Consider the following 20525-nt stretch of genomic DNA (forward strand, 5'->3'; position numbering starts at 1 on the left):
CCACTTCTTGCTTCCCGTAAATCAAGTATAGAACCAATCATCTTTTTATGTTAGACATTAACGGCAACTCCATTATTCAAATCCAGCCTGCGTAGATTTGCCTTTCACGGGGATGTAAAGCAGCTCACGGCTGAGCAAGGCGAGATTCAAATCTGGCCGTGATCTTCCTACAACTCGACTGCCGGCAGAGATTAGGTATTCTGCATCTTTCAATTTATCTGTGCAAAAGGCTTTTTAAAAAACTCCTATAAGCAGTAAAAAAAAAAAAATTGGAAAGCCTTTTGCGCTCTTGAAGAACCGCATCTTTGTGTCATCGTATGCATTCAGCAGAAGTGTTTTTGCTCAGTATCTCTGCCTACTAGTGTGCGTTCTTTACCGCATTACAATTAGACACATAGATTAAGAGATGTCTTTGGTGCCATTGTATCAATCTCTTCTACAAAGAGATTTTATAGATTGCCTTCTTTTCTGCTTACCGCTAAATTTCCACGCTTGGTGCGAAACGCAGTAAAAGTGACAGATACCTTCCCTGTGTTTTCAGTACCCACCAAGAACTATCTCAAAAACAAATAAAACAACTTGGCTATGATTTAAGCAGCACAAACTGTTCTCCCACAGGGTTTCTTTTTTTTTCCTCTCTCCTCTTCCCCCTCATCTCTCAGTTCATGAGGATAGGGAACATGAAAACTAAATGGATTTACGTTTAAATAATTCATCTTTTCAGGCACATCAAACCAAGTACTAAAGTTCATCCACAGGGCTAGCCGCATTTAGCTGATTCCAGCGGTATTTTGAACAGAGTTCTGGAGAGCTACTCACAAAAGGTTGTGAGGAAATGCTGAACAGCTGCGTTGCCAGAGTTGTTTGGATACACGTGCTGAAACTCTACCTTGCTTTACCGAAGGCAGCTGACGGGGACGCGACAGCAGCCGTGTCAATCTGCTGCTGCATTTTGGAGACTTGCTCCTGCACAAGAAACGTTTTGTGACTGGGGTGAGCTCTGGCACATCCAGGGAAGACTCAGAATCACAGAAGCTGAGCATCGTTTTCCTGCCAAGCAGTAGGAAAATATGTGGCAGCATAACGCATCTTTAGGAGAGCAACTCCTGCAGGGCAGACATCCGAGCTAGCCGACTTGATCCTAGGAGCCAAGCTGCCTTAAACTAAAGTCCCACGGGGACTCGGAAGGGAAGCGATGGTAGTAACTCGTCTCCTCTTTAAGCACTGGAGGAAAAACAGAGGGGTTTTTTTGGTATATTTTTAAACACCCTAAGAAGTAAAGATGATAGAACTACTATTGTAGGAAGTCTAATGATATTCCTCCGCAACCTTTGCTACACTTGAACGTTAAGTCATGTTTGTTGTGCTAAATAAACTGTACCAAATTCTAGCAGCTAAAGAGGAGAAAAAAATTAAGTACTTGCTTTCTTATTTTACTCCCCTAAAAGCCAGAATCTAAAACTTTCAACTCTTAATATCACCTACTTGCTTTAGCAACACAAGTGGTCTCTCTCCTGCACATGGCTAGAAGAAAAGTCTGCAGAAGGGGACGATGAAAGTGAGTCTTTCACACAACTAAGATCTGTTCCTGTGATTTATACCAACAACTTCTTGTTGTCCAGACTGAATTAGAGAACGGAGCAGAGGAATATAATTACATTTCAGGATACAATGACAGTTGATGACAATTTTAGCCCCACTGCTTTGCCTGTGTAGGAAATGGCTGGTCACAGTGAAGAAATCTTTTTGCCATGTGGAAATCTTTGAGTGGGTTAGTAACCAGCTACTGTACCAGATACGAATTTTTGCAGTCAGGTTTATATCTTCAAATTCACTGAAGTGGAGATTTATTGCAACAAAGACAGAAAACCACTGGAGGGATGTGCTGGAAGTAGAGCGGGACAAAAAGAAAACAAACAGAAAATACAATATTCTTGGATTTGCAGGGCTTTACTTGAAATGCCTTTGTGTTTCCAGTCTAAATTATCATGGCTCATAATACTACTACCTAAATCACACAAAGACAAGATTTGGTAAAGAGTTAAGTTTTGCAGAATATGTTTTGGGCAAGTTTCATTAGAAATAGCTTGAAATACCTTCAAGAAGTATCATATTAAAGACACTTTTATTTTGGGGGGTAAATTTTGAGCCCTTCAGCAGAAAGCAACCTCACTGCAAGCAGGGACATCAATGGCTTTGAGCCCCTGTTTATCCAGTGGAAGGCCTCTTTAAATCAAGCATGTGTAAAAACGTCCTTGTTCTAAGTTGCATGTACCGGGCAGCCCATCACAAATTTATGTCCTCACGCTTTGTAGAGTAATCATGCTCATATACCCACATAAGCTGTCTGTGAGCAACACAGGCACTTCCACTTGGTTAATCTTCCCCCATAAAAGTTAAGTGCCTCGTAGTCCTTGTGTGTGGAAGCCTCTCTAAACCAAAGCGTGCAACTTTTTCTGCCTATAACACATGCATATTAATACAGGCATAACAAGAAAACGTGGGTTAATTGATTCTGACCAACCACCATTAAAAAAACAACACACAAAGAATAACCACAAAACAGTCTACCATCAGAAAAAAAATATGCTTACAGAATGACTATTGAATTGCAAGTTCTGACCTTTGGGGATGTGGGGAGCAGCATTCATTTCCTTCCTTCGAGAAGCTAATACTTGCTGTAACCTTTTTTAAAAAAGTTACAGACTGAAATGGTTCTTTTTCCTAGCCCAGCAGACAGTGTTGCTGTGGAGAAGCTTGCTTCCAGAGGAAGTGGAATGTAAAAACAAAGTTGCTCTGACCTTAACAATAATCCTGTTTGCATATTACAATACATTTTCCTACCATAACAAGGCAAAATCCCTTGTGTTCCGGTCAGAAAAAGTCATCTTCCAGTAAAAGCACACTGCGATCAATAACATTTTCTTAATATATTATATTATCTCTCACTGAAACACTTTTTCATTTGGCATTTCAGGCTGACTAGTAGGGGAAATTCATGACAAAACTCAAGATGGCAAATGAGATACTGCAAATTAATTCCATCTTTTCGTTCGTGAACAATTTGACAAGCCTGTGTCGTCTGGCTTCAGCAGAAGCTTTCTCAGCTTTCAAATATACATGAAACAGAAGAATCTGCTTCGCTACCATACCAATCTTCACTTTAGCCTGCATAATTTTGTGTTGAAATACACTGTAGATTAAACATCTAACTTTGAGACCAGAATTGGTGGGGGCCTACTTTAAATATTAGTTTAGAAAATAGACTCAGAAGCCTGCAATAAAAATTGTGAAATTGTATTTTAAAGTCACAGCCCAGAGCATAGCAGAGTGCAGGAATCCTGCACTTCTGAATGTGTTTTGCCACCGAGCTGTCTGCAATCTGATCCTGAAAAAGGCTGAGTGATGAAAATGCCAGCTGAAGGATCTCAATTTGGTACCTGCAAAGTTTGAAGAGAGCTTTGTCACGATGGGCATTATAGTAAAGTACTTCTCTATCTGTGTGTCTGAAATTGCTTTTGCTACGCCGAGTAGTAGCTTTATTCCCCCCTTGGAGTTAATGTCCTTCCACAGGCTGAAACGACGACCTGGTGGCACAGCCAGGAGCACAGCCCATGCTTCCTGCCTTCCACATGGCAGCATCATCATTTTAGCAACAGCAGCTGCAGATCCAGCTGCATTAGTGGAAGTCTTTGGTGTTCAGCATGGTCCAGAAAGGCACAATCCTGCAAAAACGGCTGGGGTGCACGCACAGTATCACCAACAGGATGGCTTACATGCACCTGGTCTCTGCAGGATCAGGTGCAGAATCACTGCCGCCATTAATATTTCAGCATAAGAAATAAGTGGCAGGCAGCTGTTGAATATTCATGCCATAGCAATGCTCTGTGTACGAAGTCTTTAGCATAAACATGCAAAGGCCATACCCATACCCTGAAGAATTTACCATCCAATGCCCCAATTAAAGAGGTACTTAAGTATGTACCCTGCTTTAAGCTCACAGGGCAGTCTCATCGACTAATTGTGTTCCTACAGCAAAGAACATGCTCAATTTCTTTACTTAAATCGAGGCTCATGTTGAAAACAATTTAAAGGAAGTGGGAGAAAATGGATGAAAATTTAATTACATCTGCAAATCCCAACACCTCATTAGGTCAGAGCCATGTAAAGGGCCAAACACCACATCTACCTCACAAGTCATTCCTAGAAGATCAACATTTTGTCAAATTGGGGAAGAAATGAATGCAGGAAAGAAGCATGGAATAAATGCAAGAAAAAGCATATACATTTGTGAGAGAGAAGGGGTAAAGATGAAATTAGTCTCTTTGATAAGTAAGGAACACAGGTGACATTATAGCAAACTGGGTGGGAAGAATGAAATAATCAAGATTTTGAAGGAGAGAACAAAATTTGAAGTTTTTTTTTAAGCAAAATAAATTAGGTAGTAAGCTTTCATGTAAATGAGCACTTATAAAATAGCCTTTCAAGGTGAATAATCTCTTTTACGATTAATAAAATCTGCAATCTGAGCAACACTGCTCTGATAACTTTTTGCCATTCGCAATTATTGCTCATACCGGCACCAAAAACTCATTATTATTAGAGATGACAAAAAAGTATTTAACTGCTTCTATGAAAGGACTTAATATTTAAAAGAAGTACAAGTTTCTAAGCTTTGTTTCTACTTCCGAATCTTGAACGTGAAAAATGAGGGCATCCTAGCAACCCTTGTGCATGTCTCCTTCAATTTCCAACAAGTAATTTGGATAAAAGCATCTTATTTGTATGGTAACACAACACATTACAAAAGTCTATTTCTTTGGTTTAAAAGCAACCTACTAAGAGTAGAGAGTTAACATATCCCTGTATAACTACAAGCATGTATTTTATACTATAAACATACATATTTTTTGCCTATTTTATAGCAGTTTGCTCCCAAGGAACCAAAAGCATTTAACAGCTACTGTAGAATTCACAGCACTCTCGTGAATAAGAGTATGTAATCTCCATTTTAATGATACGGAAGCTGAGGCACAAATATTGCAAAAGGTGGCTGTGGCAGAGATAAGAACAGAAACCTAACTGAACTCCAAGCTCCGTGAGTAAATCACGTCCTGACATGCATCATCTATAGACAGAAGGGAACACAGGTATTTTTGCGTCAGCACCTACAGAGATGTTAGTATTAACATTGCCCACCTCCTACTCCACCTTGCTCACTGACACCAACAGGGCAGCAAAATGAGAGCCACATTAAAAAGAATACTCCAATACAAGTGTTAAATGGACTCAAGCACAAACAAAAATAAAAGATTTCCTATTCATAGGTGCTTGACAAACGTTGTCTGAGCTCTTTATAAACTCAGATTTCCAATTTTTAATGATTTAGTGAATAGTTAGTGGTCTGGAACACACAAGATAGGCACTTTTCTCAGGGTCAGCCAGTAAAAGGACAGGCAACAGGTCCAAGTTGCAGCAAGGGAAAAGTCTCGTTAGATGCAAGGAAGTAAAAGATCAGAGTGAGTACATCTGGCACAGGCTGAACAGGGAGGCTGCTGAGTCTCCATCCTCAAAGTTATTCAGGAGTTGCCTGGACACAGCCACAGGCCTGAAAAAACAGCTCTACCCTGTAGTTGCCCTGTTTTGAGCAGGAGGTTGGCTGAGATGACCTCATGAGGTCCTTCCCTAACTAGATTATTCTATGAATATCATACCAAATACAAGCGAGGTTATTCCTTGGTTTCTTTGCTTCATCCCAAAGCTTATCACAAATTCATACAAGAAGTATGACCCTGGACTTCCATGAACAACAACTACTTCGTTCAGCTTGCTCTCTCCTGGAATGGAACAAACTGCAATCTTTGCTTTAACCCACCTAATGTTACAAAAAATGAAAAGCAAAACACAATCATTCTGTTCAAGCACCTAAACGCGTGTGGTCATTTGAGGTCTTGCTTTGAGTTTACATACCTTTTCTGACCCACGCTCCTTGTAAGAAATACTCAGAAAAGCATTCAGGCTGCCGCGCTGAGACCCACTGTTGTTAAAATAACTGCATCGCGGTAACAGCTCGCTACTTCCTTTCATTTCAAATTCCTCTCCACCCGCACTTTCATAGGAGGTGCTGCATATGGTGAAAGCTGATTTAGTTTGAACCAGAAAAAACAGAGGTTAAGTACTTACCTAGTTAGAACACCAAAATTGCAACAGCATGTGATCATCAAGATATAGAGGGTTATGGCCAACATACACAAATACCTTCTGTGCTCTTCAGAAGAAGTTAAAATTTGTTTTAAGGGAGACTGAGCTGAGCTAGGAATGTCCCCAAACGGGTATGACAGACAAGCATGTGCCTCCTACAGGCAGCTCGCTTTTAGAAATGGACAAAAATTCATCCTAAAATCCAAGCCTCCTTCAAACACCTTCTCAATTTGTAGCAGAAGCCTTGATGAGGTAGCCTGGACAAAACTGATGCATCATTTCCAAATACACACAACTGCTATTTGTGGTAAATAGCTCCAATAAAGAGAACATTTTTGTTTGCTTGTTTCTTTGTTTCCTCCCTTAACTAGATCACAGACATTGTACCAGAAACACCCAGAGGACTACCGTAATCTAACAGAATAATTATACAATATGTTGATATTCAGCCTAAGACTATCCTCAGCATTTTATATTGATTTGAACTATGCGATGCTGCAACATATCACGAGCCAGATTTGCTAGACATTCCCCACCACGGAAAATGAATTAAACTGTCACTCATCACTGTATGAGTTGCTCTAGTATTACTACTTCATCAGTAGGACAACATTTCTCTAAATTAAAAACAAAATGCTAGGTTGCAAGTTAAAGTCTTCATCCTCTTTCCCATACATTTTTTTTTCCCCTCTCTGTTTCTCATACCTATTTTCCATTCAACCATCTTCCCCCAACTCAACGCGTTAAACCCTCTTTGCTCCACCTGCCTGCTCAATGCTTTTTCCTCTCCTCTTCAGTCAATATAAACAAAGAAACTTGCACGTGCGCTTCAGCCACCCCAGCCAAAGTCATTAGTTATGATCTGAGCACCAAACTACTGATGCTCTCCTGGTCCTTTCTGTAGACCATTATGAACAAGCTAGGCAGCAAAGCCTGCTGGAGCACATCGCGCTTCCCCAAGGGCCATCTGAACTGTGTGTCAAGGCTGGGGCAGGATTCCTAAGCATCCGTTCCCTGGCATATTTCCCAACACATACACAATTAAAACATGGGAAAAAAATAACACTTTATTCATTATGAGGGCTACTAAAAAAAGGTTGTTTAGAGAATGTTTGATTTTACTACAACTGCAATACAATTACAGTTGTTGGTATCTGCAATTTACAGCATTGCATACACATGCAGGGACAAACAAAGAAGGAACATAAAATAGAAGCCTTATTCAAAATTCAGGCTCAACTTCAAGCAACAATTTCATTTTTCTATTATTATATAAACTATTTATGATTTTGTATTGGCAGCACAGAGAAAAAGATTAAATATACTTTCTTATACATACTTGTATACACCCAAGCATACACAAAATTTCCTGTTTTACCATGAACATACTAATGATAGGAATTGAAAAACATTTTTAAATTATCAAGGCTACACTGAAATCTGTAAGCTAGACTTGCAGTGAAATACATCCATGAAAATAGTTCCCAACACGTAATACAAACCTATTTGTGGGAACAGGCTGACAGAAAGGTTACGACCAAGATGCTGGGGATGCTGAGGTGTTCAGCAAAGAATCTACCGAGGGAACAGCAAGCACTAGAATTGCACAACAGTGTGAGAAAAATTAAACAGATTCAAATTAGGAGAAAAAAGGACTTAGTGGTCTTGGCAGATAACACATCGAACTTGAGCCAGAAATACACCCGTGCAACAAAGAGCAAATGCATCCATCGTGGACTGCATTAGCAAGAGTACAACCAGCAGGTCCAGAGAGGTGATTCTGCCTTCTGACACATATTTGTGAAGTCTGCAAGATTGTAATTGTGTTATAAACAATGTTTCATTTGTAACACAAAGATGCAAGTTTTATAACTTAAAACTCAAAATGATCATTACACTTGAATAAGTGGCTTACAGCTTTTTGCAGTTTTGTAAGATATAGACTTGCAAGTCTGCAGAGACAAGCTTTGCTCCCTCTAGGAGATGTACAACCCAATTCAAATACCTTTTATCAGGTTTACAGCACTTGCATTCATCTTACTACATTATTTTTCCAAGTGTAACACAGATGGTCGGTTGCAAATGTTCTGACAGGGATTTGCTGCAGTCAGGGAACGCATAACCCAAACTACGTTTGTGTTAAGTGGACAAGAGCATTAAAGAAAAAAACACAAAAAACAGGTAACTGCACACTTACCCTATGATATCCAGAATCTGTATCAAAATCAGCCTCACGTGTAACAGTCAGTAAACAGGACAGCAAACCCTTGCATTTAGCAGGAGGTTTCTGAGAAGCCAGATTACCTAGAAAGAGCAGAGAAGAATTATTTTAACACACAAAGATGAAGTCACCTATGCTTAATAAGAACAGCCTTTAAACGAGCCACAGCATAAGAAAAAAATAGCTGCACAATGGGAAATGATACATGCCACCATGATCGGCACGAAGAATTTAATCCTCTGAAGGTGACAGAACTCTGTTACGAAGCATGGGGAGTTGGATGCTGGTAGATTCTTAGGGTTTAGCAAAGAGCATCTAATACCCGAGATAACACGGTGTTAACCCTCTGATCAAGGATGTGGAGGAGACCAGAAAGAGCATGATATTTTGCTTAATTAGTTGCTATCAAAGAGACGACAAGTTCAAGCACTTGCAAGAATTAGGCAAGGCAAGATTATTTAGAAGTTTAATAGCGTCTTTGGTAACACAGGGTTTGCCCAGGAAATAAAAATAATCCCTAGAGATAAATTTAAAGAAATATCTCATTTTAGTGCCCAGACTAAAATGACTATTCATTAAAGTAAAGCAGTTTTATACCTATGTTCTCCATCTCAGATTTAATATATAAGGGAGTAATCTCCATGACAGGAAGTGGAATGTAATCCTGCAAGAATGAACTGCTGTTATTATCTGCAAATCAATACAATATATTTTTTTTAAGTGGATATAACAGTACCTATTGATTTCACATTTTTAGCACTGGAGTTTCAGCCTCTACAAAGAAGATTCTTACAGTGACAAGAGAAATGCAGATGAGTAAATGACTTGATATAAATTAATTTTTAAGTTCACAGCGCGCTCCCCTTGAACAAAGCAACCGGGTTTCTCTCCCATCACCTCAGCTTAAGCTTCTTTCATTTTATGTAAATCTCATTTTATGTAAACTTAATGTTTTTTGTAGTTATAATATTTTGAGTTAGTAGAGCAATCCCACCTGCAAGCCGTAGTAAGCTTACCACTCAAAACCTCTTGGAAGATATCTCCCTGTCATGCTACCATATTATTACAGAATATCTGTATGACTCTTGCTACATTTAAATAGCCTGACCAAGTTTAAAAGAAAACCATTCAGCCTGGAGAAGAGGAGGCTCAGGGGAGACCTTATTGCACTCTACAGGTACCTTAAAGGAGGCTGTAGCAAGGTACGGGCTGGTCTGTTCTCCCACGTGCCTGGTGACAGGACAAGGGGGAATGGGCTAAAGTTGCGCCAGGGGAGGTTTAGGTTGGATATCAGGAAGAACTTCTTTACTGAAGGGGTTGTTAGGCATTGGAATGGGCTGCCCAGGGAAGTGGCTGAGTCACCATCCCTGGAGGTCTTTAAAAGACGTTTAGATGTAGCCCTTAGTGATATGGTTTAGTGGAGGACTGGTTAGTGTTAGGTCAGAGGTTGGACTAGGTGATCTTGGAGGTCTCTTCCAACCTAGATGCTTCTGTGATGGTCCAAAAGGTGAGGATGGTAAATTACCAGGAAACAGAAGCACGTGGAAGAACCATATAATGAATCCAAGGTCACTCAGTGGGTCTGTCAAGCCATAAGCTCCATTGGGCCATGGATATATTACTTTAGGAGAGTTTAACACAACCAATAGACTCCAGTAGAATTCTGTAAATGAAACATAAAGCAACTTTGGCTTGATGAGCTGATCAAATCACGTTGCAATGACCTGTAATGAGAGCTGACTGCAATGCAAGAAGTACAAACGGGAAGGGGGGAAAAAGAAAGAATATCATACCATTACAAAGAGTACAAAGTGATGGGAGTAGGGCCAGCTGACAACCCAAAAGACATCTCAGAGCAAACAGACAAACCATTTACAATTTAGTTCTTGTTTTGTGCAGGAAAAAAACAGATCCCTCCACAAGTACTAGCCAGCTGCAGGTTAGTTTCTTGAAAAGCAAGACAATAAAGTAACGAGCACATGAAAGGCCTGGGGACAGCGCAGATAGAGAAGTGTCTAGTTTGCATTATCCCCCTCCATTCCCATCTTCTGTCATGCAGTGCTACGTTCTCCTCGTTAGCCTGCTTTGTTTACAAGGTTTGACTCATTTTGGAGTTAAGGCTTCTCAAAGAGCTGGTCTATTCATTTATATAATGCTTCTCAGATGCATTGCGGAGACATTTCAACTGAGTATTCCTGACTTTTGCGACATGCCTAAAGAATTTATCATGAACTGCCTAAAAAGGCTCGAGCAAAAATAGAAGCTTTTTTTTTTGGTTGGGTTTGTTTTTCTGTTTTTCACAGAGCGCTGTTTTCATGGTGAAGTTTACGGAAAGGACAGAAAAAACTCAAGGGAGTCATTTCTCCTTTGCATAGTGAATCATCGTATCACAGTTACCCCATCATCTCCAAGGGCAACACCAGGCCAAGGCTGCACTGGAAGCTCTCCTTTGGGAAACATCCACTTCTCAAACCCATCTCGGGATTCTCGTTCAAGGGCAAGCACAGACCTTGTAGAACCAAAGAAGAGCCTTTCACAGCAATAAAAAAAATATGAAATGGGTTTCTGATAGGGAAGAGGACTAACCTAATAGACCAATAGCAGTTTTACAGGAAGGAAACCTTTTTCTTTCCCCACCTCAGAAATGAAAGACATGAAGAACATCTACAAAGAGTTACTGCAGACTCTAGATAGTAGTGCCATAGGGGAAAGCAAAGCACACCTCACAGTTGGATACGGGATATTTGAAGAAAGGAAGATCAGAAGGAAAAAAAGGAACAAGAAAAGCAATAATCCATCACCGTGAAAATGGTACACAAGGCAGGATGAAGTTCAGAATCTGTTTCCTTCCTCATGGACACACAGTTCCAAAGAGGAGTCAAAATTGTTACTTGGGACAACACAAAGAATTAATGGTCTTTACAGCTTAACATACTGCAATTTACATTTACAAGGCTTTGGGTGGCTTCTTTGCCCTTCTTTAAGAAAGCTTGGGTGTTGTAGGAAAGGATTTTGGTATTATCGAAACTTAACTGCAGTTCACGTTGAGGGGGAGGGAGGAGAGTAACTCCTGGCAGACAAATCAGAACCACTAGAATAAAACACTGAAACTGGAAAATGCAGAAATAAAGCAAGAAGCTTTAAGCATCTAAAACCAAGAGTTGCCCTCTCTAATCATAGTTCACTGTCTTTGAAGGTAGAGACTCGCTTCCCTATATCAATACTTTATGAAGCTGAAGGTATCTCGCAAAGGCCAGTCTCTCCTTTAGGAACCTAACAGCCTCAAAACAGATAAGTCATATATCCTGTACAGTACCTAAGCTTCTAAATTAAAAAGACCTGAAGCAATATACTGGAAACCAGACATCGGCTTTAGACATTCCATCATTGTAGCAACTTCCATGAAGTTAGCAACTCTTTGCTTGGGGTAGAGTTTTCAGGAGGCTACATCCAGATAAAATGCAATCTAAGAAGTTGGTGTGAACTCACCTACCTCATCAACCCAAGCTTCTTCACGAAGAAACGCAATAAGCAGAGATGCTAGGGTAGTTAAGAGCAGGTCTGGATCTTTTGCAGAAAGAAAGTGTATCACTGGGATTCCCCCAAATATCAGCTCTTCTGGGATGGGTAAAATACAATGATTCTGCCCCAGCAAATGATGAGCTATAGCGATAGCACACAGATAACGGAAAGCCTACCTTGCTTCCTCTTTAAGAAGTATATTAGAAAAGAAGTCTCCAAACACCAAGGAATGGTAAGGGAGAGAATTTTTTCACATGATGTCAAGTCAAAAAAAAATTAATGCAGCAAAACCATCTTTCAGAGCTCCAAGGGCAGTAACACAGACCAGCTCATCTACCAAGAGCTGCACAAGGTGTGCGAAGTGTATACAGACTTAAAACAATAACCTCATGATCTAAAGCAAGTTGAGGAACAAGGAACAATATTGAACAACTCGGTACTGTAACAAGAGCTGTGGAAAACCATTGCTTTCCTGGGCCAAACAGGACCAGCCATCGGGAGATCTGCCTTACTTTGTGCAGCACCCGCAGAACTAGAAAACAAGAAGGAAATACAAGAAGAAAGCAGGAGAGCATTAGCAACCACTTGTCTACCGCAATACGACTGCACTTGCCAGGAGGAAGTTGAACAGCTTCCAAAACGCAGGGAAAAGCAGAGTGGAAGGCTGTATCTTTAGAACAAAGCCAAAGGTGTTGAGCAACGACTAGCAAGATTAAGGGTTGAAGGAAGTTTTCCTTCCTGAAGCAGTGAGCTTATTTGGGAAGGAAGACAAAGAGTAAAGAAAATAGGTTGAAGCTGGTCTCTGAGTAGGCAGTGACTTACGTTTTGCTGTTCTACATTGTGCAGAGTCCTGGAAAGCAGGGAGCAGCCCAGAAATCCTCGGGGCCTGTTTCAGAGCTCCCCGATACAGAGTTCGTGCTGCAGCCTGCGGCAGGGACCCAAGGCACTGATCTCAGCAGTGCCATGCACTGTGCAGCACCCAGCTGTGACAGTCAGGAGAGTATTTGGAGAGGAAGGATAAAACCAAGGACACGGAGACAGTTGTTTTAGGTTAATTACTCAGAAAAGGTTTTATGCAAAAGGCTTCCACAAAAGCCTGCCCGTGCAGACAAGCTACAGATCAACTGTGAAGCAGCAAGTGCTTTAGAAATGCCCTTTACAAGCTGTGATGTACAGCAGACACCTGCCCCTATACCACACACCACAGCTTTGGGCAGGGGCAACGTAAGGGAAAAAACACTTGGGGGAGGCACAGCTGGAGCAAACACTTTTTGCAAATAAGGAAGGCAAAGGAAAGCAAATAGGGGGAAAAAAAAAAGACTCCCATATAAACAAACACTTAATAGGGAGCCTAAGTGGTTTTATAAGCAGTAAAAGAAGGGTTCTTATAAGCAGTGTATCTGGCAGAACAACAAAAAAGTTGCCTTTCTCAGCCATAGTACAACTGGGAATTACGACAGGCATGGAGGGAGGGACAGGCTGGCATTCCTAAAGCTCTCAATACTGCACGGGCTGAGGACTACCGGCTGTGCAGTCCCAGCATCTTTACTGTATTTTAGCTATTCCAGCTGTACCAAGGAAAATCTCCCTACTACCTGCTATGACCTCTTCTGTTGCCACAAACTGAGAAAGTGGTCTAGAAAGGGAACAATTATGGATCCCACTAGAAGCTACATAGGCTCTGAAGTTATGCACAGCCACAGCCAAGCATTACAGGCTGGGACGGGCAAAAAGTAATAATACAGGGATGGAACTGAAGGATGATGCTAAACCTTTAAAACTCCACTTGACCTCATCAACCTTATGGGAAAGGTTGACAGCTCTGCACAGCGATGCCCACATGAAGATCCTTTGACCCTGATCTATCATTTATTGCATAATTTACAAATCTCTTTTTCCTACCAGACAACTACTAATCTGCAGGCTAAAACCCTGCCATGTCTGGAGACCCCAGAAGATCTGCAAGCTGAGAGGATCCTGAAGTGCTCAGGAAAAGCAAAGGAGAAGAACTGCCTGTTCTCATCATGGTCTGAAAGAATTAATGCAGTGCCACTGAGACTGAGTCGTCACCTGAGAAAGGTGACCGGAGGGGAGGATGTCTGTATATGCTTAATGTGCAAGTTTTTATATAAAATTATTTCGTAGTGGCACCGAACGAGAGCATCGTTGGGTTTACTGTCTAGCAGCTCTGGGTTTGCAATGATAATTGCTGAATTCCTAAGACTACTTGGTATGTTTTACTTTTAGTTCCTCACAGTCACACTCATCTCTCTGAAAGCAGGCCAGCAACTATTAACATCTCTTCAAAGATTTAGACAGACTGACAGCAACCCCAAGGTTATTCGGTGTAATACTCCTGAAAAAGTCTCCAAAAACTAGAACGCTGACCTGTGCTTCAGCAAAGAGTTCAGCTGGCTAAATGGAAGAGGAACACGGTTTGAGCTTGGTACCCCTCTGTTCGATTACAGAGAGGAATTAACTCCTCCTATGACATTACGTAGCTTTTGAGAAAACATTTGTGCTTTAGAACTGTTCGGTTTGCATGCCTGCATGGATAATCACTTCTTTAAAAGGAAGTATACATCAATAATATTCATGGGGAGCTTTATAAGAGCTTGGCAAATGTTTCTGACAAAACAAAAAAACTCAAACAGAAGGATTACTCATAAAATGCTACATCAACAACTCTTGACAGGCATCTGGATTATGCTGCTCTTTAAAAGGGAAAAACAAAGATGTCACTTCGAAGTTTAAATGGAAACAGTGAAATATGCTATTAAAAATATCAGATCATAAACAAAGCTATTTTTGCAAACTCAAATGCAATGAGCAATTATGGCAAAGTTTGCCAAGATACTTTACAGAGACTCACTTTTTTTTTCAAAAATACTTGGAAATGCTGCAAGATATATAGATATCAGAGCTTAATAACACGCACAGGTTTATATAGCTGGAAGATCGGACATCCAGCATCAGTAGCCTATCATGTCTCATCTTTTTCGTCCAATGTCTTTCAGTTGATGCTTTAAAATCCTGTCCTCTAAGTATGTATTACACTACCCTGAACCATGTCAAACACATTACTTCATTATCTAGACAACATTAGTTTACGTGGTATTCTGTAGCAAAACTCAACCAGATAAATGTGATGATACAAATATGAATTTCTTACTCATTCTAAGTTTATTTAATTTTTATTCCCCAGGAAAAGCTCAAGGAAAGCTACTGAGATACGTGGAGTTCAAAAGAGATGTGCATAATATTCACATGTAAAAAAGACTGCTGAAAAGGCTGCTTATTCAAACGAATGCAGAGTTCTAATGTATCTGCAACGTGCAGTTCAAAACTGTTCACCTGAATAGTGAGGTTTCTTTGAAGACAAATACATACAGCCTGGTGAAAGGGGCAGATTTCCTTAAAGTGGAGTTGGCTTCTTCACAATTCATTGAAGTCCACTGGCTTTGCTGGAGATTTGATGAAGGTAATAGGAAAGAACATGTGTTGAAAGATTTTTTATTTCCTTATTGAAGCAAAGACTAGCAAAGATACCTTTTTCTAAAACGGTTTGAAGGCATTGGAATTAAAAGGCTGGAAGTTTTAGGACAGGTTGACTAACATATCTCCTCAATTCCAGTGCTTCACTTCAAAGCACTGAAGCATTTTAGGCTAAAAAGGCCTCAACTCCTTTGACATCATGAACCAACTTTCCATGGTTCAAGGTCTCCTGCAGATATTTGTCCAAAAAATATCAACAGAAAGAGTAGAAACAGAACAAACCTGTTGTTTTGCCATATGCAGATGTTTTTTTTTCATGAATCAGGTAGCACAACCAATGGCAGGTGATGTGCAGACAGACGCATCGTGTTTTTTGTAGCGCAGGAGGAATGCTGTCACACAGGAGGGGTCCTGGAGACCAGGACAGGAATAGACAGGGACAACAGCCAGGACAGTTGCTCTTACAAGGAAATAACAGGATTTTCTGTGGCTCATGTGAAACCTCACACAATGCAAAGACAGACTGAGCAGACAACAGGAACCGCATTTGGTTCACAATGTACCAGCGACAGCAGGGAGGAAGAAAAAACCAAAAAGCTCATTCTGTTGGGTCTAATACTGCAAAATGGGAAGGGAGCTCACAATATCAATTGCTCAGAAAGAACAGCCTGTACTCAAAAGGGCAAAAGGAACAGTTTCGCTTACAATCTGAATCAACACGACTATACCCCAAGAGAACGCAACATCCTCATGCGATATTTAAGAGCAAAGTAGTCTGGAAAGGGAAAAATACAGCCAGGGTGGTAATGCTGCTACCGTGTGGTATGGCCAGCAACATCCTTGTATCCCCCAAAGGTTTTCAAAGCTATGTGTGTCTACTTAGAGGAGCTGTGAGGACATACAGATGTCACCTGATTCCTTAAATACAACCTCAATTTTCTGACCCACTTCGGAACAAGTTGACCACAGAACAGAGGAGCCCTATCCTTTTTGCAGGACCAACCCTATTTGCAGACTAGATAACCGTAGCAGCCCTCTTTTGAGCTTAGTCTGATCCTCTTGCAAATAAAGCACAGGACTCGATTTCTTGCCTTGTTCAGGAAGGAAAATTATAAGAGTCCTGTCATGATTACCAAATTTCTAGAGATGCCTTGGGGGAGTTGGTGAAAGGTTTTAGTAATTAATTATTCCCGCTGTCAAAATCTGTTTTTTTCTTATTACGAATTTTCTTGGCTTTCATCTCTAGACAATGAATCTTGTTATATTTTTGTTCAACAGACTGAAGAATCTTCCCTTCTTAAAGTTTCCCACGTAAAAGAAGTTAATCAGTTCTTCTCTTCACTTGGGTAATGAGTGCCAACAAGAAACCCCAATGGGTTAAAGGCATGCTCTTCCACCCCTAAGCCATCACCATCACTCTTCTACCACCAAGCTCCTTGAGACGCAGACAACTCAACACAATACTCTGGGAGGAGCATCAGCAGTAGGGTCAGACCCAGATTTAGTACAGCCTCCCTGAAGTTCTGCTATGGATGTACACAAAGATTGCTGAAAAAGGCAACGCAAGAGTTTTGTCCTACAGGCTCACCTTCCTCTCGCATCAACTCAGGAGGGGAGCAATAGCCCTCGCTCCTCCTCTCCACTGACTTCAGAGGGAGCCTAGGACAACCAGGTTAGAGCAAGACACCGACTTTAAAAGGCTGAAGTTGGGAAAGCTCAATTTCACCACTCACATGTGTCACATCAAATTATTTTGTGCTAACTTCTTAATCAAAATGGTGTTATCAAGTCAAATGCCTTGTAGAAGCAAATCTTATCCTTATCATCTAAACCTGCAAACACGTTAAAAAACACCTAATAGACATCAGGTTAGCTTGACAGGATCTATTTTCTATAAGCTCATGTTGATTGGCACTAATTATATTTCTCTTGCTCAATCCTTTATCAGCGGTCCCATTTATTATACCCCGAATCAATATTAGGATGACAAGACTCAAAGTCTTGCACCTTTGAGGCACAGATCTTGGCCACTTTTTGAAAGCAATGAACCAGTTTCCAAAGCTGACTGCCAGCAGCACACTGGCATGATGGAGCTCTTAATCTCCTCTTTCCACCTCCCAGTTACAACACTAAAAAAAGATCTGTAGCTTAATTTGTCATCCCCAAAGAAACAACAGAATAAACAGATCGGTTACAAAAGATCCCCTTTAGTGAAAGGGAAAAAAGCAAGTGAAGACAGAAAAGGAAGTGTGGGAGGTGAGCAGGTTACTGTCAATCAAACTTTTGATTCCATGAGAATAATTAGAAAAAAAGTAATTCCTTCACAGCAAGAATTTGTTCTCCTGATGTTAATTGGTGATTTTAGCATGTGTGACTATCACAGAATTCATTCAGTTGAGTGAGGCGATCGTGCTGTTCAAATTGAGCTGCTAGATTTAATTTCAGAATTAAGTTACGTAAAAATAGAGGGTTTGGGCTCTTTACAGATGGTGCTGAGAAACTTTCATCAGCGGGTAGCCTAAGAGCTAACCTTCTGTGAGAAGGGTCAGAATCACTCCAACAGCCTCAACGCCAGCATGCCAGGTGAGTGTAGGGAAAGCATTTCCCTAGAGGATTCGTGTTTTCCTGGCAATCACGTAACTTCAGTCGCATGCACGGGGGCACCACAGCAGTGCTAGTTCCAGCTCTTCCCAGCTCGCAAGCTGTATCGATAAGCTTGGTGGACAGTATCCCACAACTACTTTGAATGAGGCATGAGAACTGGTCATTTCACGTCATTAAGTTACTGCTGTCTTCACGGTGCTTTGACCAAACGTGAAGAGACGTGAATATTCCACACGAAGAACTGCGGTGCTTCCCTTGACACGATTGCTTACAGCTCTGACTAAAACATGCCCGAATTCAGCAGCTACATAGATAGCAGAGAGCTTGCTTTTGTTTCACAAACCAGCACCAGCGCAATCAGGAAGGCATTAATTTAAAAACCCTCAGATAGCACCCGTGGAGAAGACTACTGTTATTTGCCTTACAGCCCCAGGCAGTGTCCTGCATCCTGTCATCAAATGCTTTGAATAAGCCCATTGCACACCTACTTCTTCACTTAGGCAGTACATACAACAAACACACTCCAGCTCTGGGAATGCTGCCATTTACTTCAGTGACTTTATCCTCATACCTCGAGGGTGATGTCAGGATTCGTGGAAAAGCCTTCTCCTCCACAGCTCCAGCTCTCTGGTGATACACTTTCCAGGGAACAAGCTCCCCATTCCATCAGCACCTTCATGTAAATTCTCCTTACCCAATGTAAAAGAGGTTTTATGGTCCTTGTTCATTGTATGCACAATTCACAGAATCATCCAGGTTGGAAGTGACCTCCAAGATCACCTAGTCCGACCTCTGACCTAACACTAACAAGTCCTCCACTAAACCATATCACTAAGGGCTACATCCAAACATCTTTTGAAGACCTCCAGGGATGGTGACTCAACCACTTCCCTGGGCAGCCCATTCCAATGCCTAACAACCCTTTCAGTAAAGAAGTTCTTCCTAACATCCAACCTAAACCTCCCCTGGCGCAACTTTAGCCCATTCCCCCTTGTCCTGTCACCAGGCACGTGGGAGAATAGACCAATGCCCACCTCACTACAGCCTCCTTTCAGGTACCTGTAGAGCGCGATAAGGTCGGCCCTGAGCCTCCTCTTCTCCAGGCTGAAGAAGCCCAGCTCCCTCAGCCGCTCCTCATAAGCCTTGTTCTCCTGACCCCTCACCAGCTTCGTTGCCCTTCTCTGGACTCACTTGAGCACCTCCATGTCCTTCTTGTAGCGAGGGGCCCAAAACTGAACACAGTATTCGAGGTGCGCAGAGCCTCAGAACATTGACTGCCTTCATACAGCCAGCCCAGACAACTCTTTGGTCCTAGACCACATCCATTTCCCTTAGGAGCTACACAACCTCAACGTCATGCTACGGGCACATGATGTTGAGGAAAAAGGCCTATCAAAATTGTTTCATGGTGCGACGTGGCACCTGCAATGGCACAGATTCAGAGATGTGCAAGGCCAGTGTAAGCTCTGAAATTTTATGATGAGCCAAGACAAGTCAACTGAAGGTGTCCATGGTACAAACGCTTTCCAATGTGTTGACCTCTGATCATCCACTAAAAGGGGGAAATAAAGTTACAAATAAAATTGTTCATTGTCACCTGTGTAACCACACCCTCCTCCCTTGCACCAAATCCTACTAGGTGCAACAGCATATTAGTTACTACCTTCTGACTACATTACCTCAATTCAGGCAGGAGGTGATGCCCACAGGTTGCTCGTTTCAAGTATCTGGTGCATGGAGGTCACAGTCCAGCACAGGGCCCTCGCTGAGGTGCTGCTGGTGTGAGCACACATTCCAGACACTTCATTTTCTGGGTAGCTGACTGTCTTTAGTAAAAATCACCTCGCCGTAACAAAAACCAACACCCCCCTCACCTGCAGAGAAAAGACGTCTGTCCCCATTTCCAGAACTGTGGCTGAAAGGAAAGGCAGTCCTAATCAAAACGTCAGTGCAGGATCCCAAGCTACAGCTCAGTCTGCATGGATCTCTGTTCAGCGCTGAACACATGACTTGTCTCTTTCTTTGGATCCTTTCTCCCAAACTACAATAGACAGCCCCAGAATTAATCTTTATGATTGCAAGGGTAACTTCTCACTACGAGAACAGTGCGGCCATGGGTTATTAATGAGGGTCCTGATCAAGTGCACGTTCAGTCCAAATCATTTGCTAAAAAGTTATCCTCCTATAGGCTATATAAATACATAATACATCTACATTAACCTGTGTGACACTGAAGCAGCCTTTCCAGCAATCTGGCCTACTTTATCTCCAAAGTAGACTCTTATACCTCATTTGAGTGAGTGAGCACACATTTTAAATAATGATGAGAGACTCCAATTTTCACATTTTCATGGATGCAGTGTCAAATTTATTTGTAATAGGATCATCTATTATCTGTCAGTACTGAGCAAACTAGGTGAGAAAATAATGGTTAGTAGTACATTAAGGAGTCTACCTGGAATCCTGATCAAAATTAACACAG

At 41.4% G+C, this 20525-nt stretch overlaps 1 protein-coding gene across 5 annotated transcripts in view; it reads right to left on the reverse strand.

Annotated features, from left to right (window-relative positions):
* The window catches only part of KLHL29 (kelch like family member 29), a 399050-nt gene that overhangs the window by 325731 nt on the left and 52794 nt on the right, over positions 1-20525 (reverse strand). For 2 of the 5 annotated variants that reach the window (XM_083830792.1, XM_083830793.1), the window contains exon 2: positions 8399-8505. Coding sequence is in view for 3 of the 5 variants with exons in the window: in XM_083830791.1 (XP_083686917.1) it covers positions 8399-8505; positions 9020-9065 (153 nt within the window). In the remaining 2 variants the exon portion in view is untranslated. Of the gene's footprint in view, positions 1-8398; positions 8506-9019; positions 19032-20525 lie in introns of those variants that run through there. The other 3 variants (XM_083830791.1, XM_083830788.1, XM_083830789.1) reach the window with 3 other exon arrangements.

Source organism: Anser anser (genome assembly GCF_964211835.1).
Source record: "Anser anser genome assembly, chromosome: 3".
In the NCBI taxonomy this organism is placed as follows: Eukaryota; Metazoa; Chordata; class Aves; order Anseriformes; family Anatidae; genus Anser; species Anser anser.